Source organism: Oratosquilla oratoria, chromosome 43 (assembly GCF_046742065.1).
Source record: "Oratosquilla oratoria isolate Oo_2021 chromosome 43, ASM4674206v1, whole genome shotgun sequence".
NCBI classification, from domain to species: domain Eukaryota; kingdom Metazoa; phylum Arthropoda; class Malacostraca; order Stomatopoda; family Squillidae; genus Oratosquilla; species Oratosquilla oratoria.
The window spans coordinates 12,998,563-13,006,145 of record NC_134819.1 but is presented as its reverse complement, the minus strand read 5'-3'; the positions used below and the strand labels follow the sequence as shown (position 1 = coordinate 13,006,145).

Below are 7,583 nucleotides of genomic sequence, written 5' to 3'. Positions count from 1 at the left end.
TCCATAAACTCGTTCTTCTTGAGCCGAGGGAGCCTGTTAATTCATTCAGTTCTCAGGCAAAATATATTCGTCCTTTTTAGCAACTTAAATGGCTTCTTGACGAGTCTAATGTTTATCAGTGGTATCCACCACTTCTTTCTTTGTTTCTTCTCTTTTTGTGGCCTACTTTCCTTTTTACTTCCTTCTTGTAAGCCACGTTTGGTATTGTTCACTGGGGCCTGGGGGTTCTATTTCGTCTCGCGCTCCTCGAGTTTCCTTAAGATTTCTTGCGGAAAGAGCTTGGGATCGGGCGGCTCGAGCTCGTTCCCGTCCTCGGAGCGGCCAAACCCCTTGAGCCAAGGATGGGCCAAGATGCCGTGGAGGGTGGGCCGCTCCCATGGGTCCATGGCGAAGCACTTGGTGATCAGGTCGCGGCACTGCCGGGGAAGGTCTTCGGGGAAAGGCGGGCGACCCTTTTCGATCTCGCTCTCGTCGTAGAACGGGTCGTCATGGCACACCAGGTAATACAGGAGGGTCCCGAGACTCCATACTGTCGCCGGGACGTGCAGGAACTCTCCGTCGACGATGTACTCTGGTGGCCAATACAACGTTGTTCCGCCAGTGTGTGTTCCCATATAACCTGTAATCGTCTCCCCGCATCCAAAGTCGATTAACTTGATTTTAAGCTCCCCTGAGCCTGGATCCTCGTAAAGCAAGACGTTCTCTGGTTTGATGTCCTTATGAGAAACGCCTGCGTTTAGACATCTTTGGACTGTCCTTACGATGTCACAAAAGAGCCTTTTGATATGCGGAATGGGGAGCTTGCCGCACTTTTCCATATAATCGTATATCGAAGTCGCTTTGGGCACAAGTTCCATGGTCATGTAAAAGTTGCCGTCTGTAACGAAACATTCGTAAAGCTCGATAACCCCAGGAACGGTTTGGACCTTGTGCAGGAGAGAGGCTTCCAAGGGCACTCTCGTCCCTTCGCGCCACCCCCAGGTGTCGACGCCGGAGAGGGGGACTTTCTTCATCGCGACCTGGGTGCCGCTGGCGAGGTCCTTCGCCAGGTAAACACACCCGTAGCCGCCTTCGCCGAGAGGTTCCTGCACCTCAAATCGGTCCCTCCAATTGGTGTCCTCGCTTTTGTTCATCCCTCCCTAAATGTCTTCGACCCTGGAGGTCGACGCGACCGATCACGTGACCCAAGGTCGCATCACACATTGGGTCATTCAGCGCGCTCGCGGTTACGTTCTTCGGTGGGTACGGAACGCAAAATCCTGACCAAACCGAAAGTATCTGTTGATGTCAACGTTGGTGTATTTATGTGTAGGAAGAAATCCTTTTAGTAATTCTTCAATGATAATCACTAACATTCCCTCTAAACTGTGCGCGCACACATACGTTTTACAACTAGCGCACACAAAGAAAAAATGTGCGCACACAAGGTTTTAAAATGATATTAAAATCCATGCAATAAAGAAGTTCCACCCAAATATCAACTTACAAATTCTCTAAAAATATGGTAACTTGCCAACCGTCAAACCAATAATTGTTTCTCTCTCTCTCTCTCTCTCTCTCTCTCTCTCTCTCTCTCTCTCTCTCTCTCTCTCTCTCTCTCTCTCTCTCTCTCTCTCTCTCTCTCTCTCTCTCTCTCTCTCTCTCTCTCTCTCTCTTCTAACTCTAGCGCTTCCATTGCAAAGGAAACGACTTTGCCGCCATGGGTGCGCGCGCACTATTCGGAGAAGGCAAAGTTTGCGCACAAGCTAATTTCTGCTCACTCTCACAGAAAAAAAAATCTTTGAGACTTCAATGTATCCAACTTCTCGGTGGTAATTTTGTCCCAAAGGATAGAAATGCTGATTATTTCCGGCGAAGAGCAATGTTTACGATGTTTCTGTTGCAAAAAAAGCGTATACGCACATGGACGCGCGCGCATACACACACACACACACACAGAACACACACACACAGAACACACACACACACACACACACACACACATACACACAAACATATATACACACGAACAAATACACATATACACACATACGAATACACACATACACACACACATACACACACACACAACACATACACATACGAATAAACACACAACACATGCACACATACGAATACACACACGCACACACACACAAACATACACATATACACAAACGTACACACATACACACACATACGAATACACACACAACACATAGACAAACACACGAATATACACACACATATGAATACACACACACACACACACACACACACACACACACACACGCACACACAACAGATACACATACAAATACACACACAACACATACACACACATACGAATACACACACACACACATACACCCACACCCACGAACACACACACACACAAACAGAGTAGTGGTGAGAATTTCCCACCAGACGTTGTTAAAGTGCCTCAGACTTCGTAACCTTGGCCCTTTGTACAGTATGTGTCTGTGTGGCCGGACATTGTTAATAGCAACACGCTCAGACGTCCATGGATGTCCTAACGGTGGTATTCAAAAAAAAAAAAAAAAAAAAAAACTTTCCTTATATGAATTTTATATAAATCCTTGGAAGGGAAAGATTTATATAATGAAATATTTTTTTAAGAATACCACCGTAAGATTCTTACGGTGTTATTCATAAAAGATTTGTTTTTTTTAAGAATGCCACCGTAAGTTTTACGGTGGTATTCTTAAATAATAAATTTCCTTACACAAATCTTTCCCATCCAAGGATTTATATAGAAGTTATATAAGATTTATATAAGGAAAGAATTTTTTGAGAAAACCACCGAATGAGCCTTACGGTGGTATTATTAAAAAAATATATTTTCTTATATAAATCTTTCCCTTCCCTTGATTCATACAAGATTTATATAAAGAAAGAATTTTTTTTAAGAACATCACCTAAAACTCTTCCCACCGGTGCCTGAAGGGGAGAAAAGAAAGGGGAGACGGGAGAAAAAAAAGGGGGACAGAGAAGAGGGGGAGATAATGATACAGGACAAAAAAAAAGGGGGGGAGAGAATGAAAAGGAGAGAGGGAAAAAGAGTATTTTGGGGGAGAGGGGGAGGAGGGAAGGGGAGATAGACGTAGTGGGGGGAGGAGTGGGGAGTGGGGGGAGAGGAGTTGGGAGTGGGGGGAGAGGAGTTGGGAGTGGGGGGAAAAGAGGGTAGGAGGTGGGGAGAGGAGGCCCAGCGACACAAATGTGGAGGTCGTATAACTTTACAGCAGTTTAAGGTGGAAGGTGGACTTGAAGTGGAGGTGGAGAAGTGGAAGAGGTGGAGGTGGAAGAGTAATGCGATGGTATTTCTAACTATTACCAACGTAGTGTGAGTTTTTTAATTTATTTTTATTTGTTTATTTCTGTTTCTATCTACAACTTCAGACTTCAGAATATCAGCTGAAGTTGGGTGACTGGCGTAACGATGCGGGAGGAAGGGAGGGAGGGAGGGGAAGGTGGTTTGGGGGGGGGGGAGGTGCCGAAAATCCACAAACCAGGCATTCCCCTCCGACCTATCACTTCTGGCATAGGAAGCGCACCGCACAGACTAGCCAACCAATTAGCCAAACCCCTTTCATCATCCTTAGGAAGTATTAGAGAAACACCTCAAAAGCTCTACTGGACCTAATAGAAAGACTAAACGCAATTGACTTCACAGAACAACGACTGATAAGCTGCGACATTACTTCTATCTACACTAACGTAATAATAGATGATGCCCTTCGGGCTGTTAAAGAGATAGTGAAATACATTGTATGTTCTATAATCATATCAAGTAGTACATTTCCTCATAGGTCGTCTCCACCCTTTACTGTCATCTCTTCCCGACAGATTTCTTTACAATTAAAGTCACCCATTATAACTATTCTTCCTCCATCTTCCATTATCTTATTTAGTGTTATCCTTGTGTCTTCTAACATACTTTTGTGTTCTTTCTCTTCCCACGAAGCCGTTTTAGGAGGCACACTATTTCAGGTTCTGATGTGATTACTAGGTCCAGTCTCGATGGTTCTTCCTCATTTCTATGCCTAGTATTCTCTTGAATCCATTGCATCATTGTATGTTCTATAGTCATACCAAGTAGTTCATTTCCTCATAGGTCGTCTCCACCCTTTACTGTCATCTCTTCCCAGCAGATTTCTTTACAATTAAAGTCACCCATTATAACTATTCTTCTTCCAACTTCCATTATCTTATTTAGTGTTATCCTTGTGTCTTCTAACATACTTTTGTGTTCTTTCTCTTCCCACGAAGCCATTTTAGGAGGCACACAATTTCCTACAAACTTCCTGCTCTTCCCATCCTTGTCCTCCACTTCCATCGTAATCATCTCTACTCTATTCTTTCCATATGTGACATTCCTCATATTTATATCTTTTTAGTCAGGAACATAACTCCACCACCTTGTTTTACCTCTCTGTTTCTAATCCAATAATTATATGCACCATGTCCTACACTGCTAGGTGGTAGTGGACCTTTCAATTTTGTCTCTACAATTCCCATTATGTCCGGTTCTTTTTCCTTCAGGTAATCATTCGGTTCGTTCAAGCCTGTTATTAAGCCATCTATATTTGTATAAGACACTTTTAATTTTCTGCTACTTCCATCGTGTTTTCTGTTTCCCTTTTGTTTTTCTCTGCTATGAACCATTTCTTCATTTTCATATTCACTACTCTCTAATAGAATTTCTCTTTTTCTGACTCTGTTCTTTTCTCATTTTTTCCCTTAGCTTCTAGTCTTTTTGTTTTCTCTTCCTCTTTCCTCTTTATTTCTCTTTTCATCCATACCTGTTTATATTGTTCACTGTCCGCTAGTTTCCCTGTTTTTGCTAAGATATTCTCTACTGTCGTTTGTGACCTGAATTTGATCTTAATTGATCTGGTCTTATCTGTATTATATTTCCCTAGTCAATATATTTCTTCAATTTCTTTCCCTATTTCTTGTCCATCCTCTTGAACTACTTCTAATATATTGTTTACCTTTTCATTTTCCTCTTTTACTCTTGTGGTCCTATTTAGATTATACTTCTCTTCCACTCCTAATATAATTATACATTTCTTTTTGTCCGCTAACTCTCTTACTATATTCTCCTCTTATCTCATCACTTTAATAATTGTGTTCTTTGTTCTTTCATCTGTTGTTTCACTATATCTTTAAATACAACTTTGTCATTTTCTTGGACTTTTCTCCAACCCTGTGCTTCGTTTGCTATGGACTCTTTATTCTCTTTATTATTCTTTCTTGATTCCTCATTCTCATCTTTTACTGCTTTTAACTGTCTTATTAATTCTTCTATTTCTTTAGTTAGGTTTTGGTTCTCCTTCTTTAGTTCTTCCAATTTATCAATTCTTTCTGTAATCCGTGTAAGTTGGCTGAACCTAGCCTCCCAATGTTTGGTCATTTTCTCTAGTTTTTTCTCTAGACTTGCTAATCGGGGGAGGTTGGACTCGAACCCAATAATCACATGACAAGTGCCGTAGTAACCTACCAACTACGCTATCAAGAGAGGTATAAGTTGAGCGCAATTTTTCTTATACATTTGTATGCTCGAGTTACATGCACATACATGAAATTTTGCGTTCAACCCATCTCCACTATGATAGTACAACTGGAAGTATACAAACGCGAGAAAATATTTGTACAACACTGAATGGGTCCCAGTGATTAGAGATATACCCTTTAACCCATTGAACTCCGATGACAAGATTCTTTGTCATTTGGTCAAATAAAACAAAAAATCATAAAACACCAAAATGTTTGATCAAACACCAGAAAAATATGACGTCAGTCCTCGCTTCGCTCGGAGTTGAATGGGTTAATTCTAAGCCATCAGCATCGGGAGACCCAATGGAGGCCGACATGCAGAAATTGAAACTCTTGATAGCGTAGTTGGTAAGTTACTACGGCACTTGTTCATGTGATTACTGGGTTCGAGTCCTTGGCAGTACCGCATTTCAATTTCTGTATCTCGGCCTTCATTGGGTCTCCCGATGTTGATGACTTAGAATTAAAGTGCATTATGGTCGTTGATATATATTTGTCATTATGACATTTAGAAATAAACTCTCCTACTGGGATTCGAACCCTCTTATAAAAAGCAAGCCGCTCAGGTGAGGGTACGAATCCCAGTAGGAGAGTTTATTTCCATCTATTTATATATATAAATATATATATATATATATATATATATATATATATATATATATATATATATATATGTATGTGTGTGTGTGTGTGTGTGTGTGTGTGTGTGTGTGTGTGTGTGTGTGTGTGTGTGTGTGTGTGTGTGTGTGTGTGTGTGTGTGAGTGTGTGTGTGTGTGTGTGTGTGTGTACATACATATATGTATGTATATTATATATATATATATATATATATATATATATATATATATATATATATATATATTGATAAGTATTTTAGACAACTTATTTGGATGATGGACAACATAAACACAGGGGAAGGCTCGGAACCCTAAACACTCTAACGTTTCGTTCGCGTAGAACTTCTTCTGAAGAAGTTCTACGCGAACGAAACGTTAGAGTGTTTAGGGTTCCGAGCCTTCCCCTGTGTTTATGTTCTCCATCATCCAAATAATATATATATATATATATATATATATATATATATATATATATATATATATATATATAGTTAGAGGGAAGGATAGATAAGATGGGGGAGAGGGAGGGGGGGTATTTGGGGGTTTAGTGGAAGGAAGGAGTGAAATGGAAGGAAGTAAGTGTTATGATAGATGTGGGGCAGATCCACTTCCTCGGTTAGTTTATAGTCTTTTGGACTTGATATATATATATATATATATATATATATATATATATATATATATATATATATATATGTATATATATATATATACATATATATATGTATATATATATATATTATATATATACATATTTACATATATATGGTGACAGAAAAGCGGAACCTTTTGAAAAAAAAATAGAAGAAATACGACACAAAATTATTGACAACAATGAACCACTACAACTTTCCTTTTAAGAGACAATAATACAAATTATCAATGTTTAAAAATCACGTCTTGTAGATGGGGTCCTCCTGTACGTATGCATTCTTCCAATCTGTTGTTGAGGTTCTCCATTTCTCGTTGCAACATCTCAGCTGGAATACCACGAATTTCGTCTTGAATTATTTGTTTGAATTCGTCCACTGTCCTTGGCCGATTCGTGTAGAACCGACTCTTCAGGTAGCCTCACATGAAAAAATCACAAACAGAAAAATCCAGTGATCTTGGGGGCCAGGGAATGTCACTGAATCTCGAGATGACACGGTTACCGAACAATTCTCGCACAGTTGGCCTTCCTCTTAGCAAAACCTTGAATTGCGTCACCAAAATCTATTTATTCGGCAATTCCACACTCAGTGGAAAGCAGCGCCAATTAACCTTGTTTGACCAATCTGTATCGGCAGGAGGGATGGGCTGGTAGGTTGACCAGCAGTTTGCTAGGAATTACCCGCAGAACTGAAGGAGAATTGTGTGCGCTCCTGTTGCGGTATTTGATCTCACTGACTGATCATATCTGCATC

At 40.4% G+C, this 7,583-nt stretch overlaps 1 protein-coding gene across 1 annotated transcript; it reads right to left on the bottom strand.

Moving 5' to 3' along the window:
- Window positions 1-227: 227 nt before the first annotated feature.
- On the bottom strand, window positions 228-1,133 carry LOC143021988 (serine/threonine-protein kinase pim-3-like). The gene has a single exon (XM_076179916.1). The coding sequence runs from the start codon at window positions 1,131-1,133 to the stop codon at window positions 228-230; it is 906 nt and encodes a 301-aa protein (XP_076036031.1).
- Window positions 1,134-7,583: the final 6,450 nt, after the last annotated feature.

Coding starts and splice junctions, on each gene's coding strand:
- LOC143021988 (XM_076179916.1), bottom strand. CDS start 1,133: ATGAACAAAAGCGAGGACACCAATTGGAGGGACCGATTTGAGGTGCAG.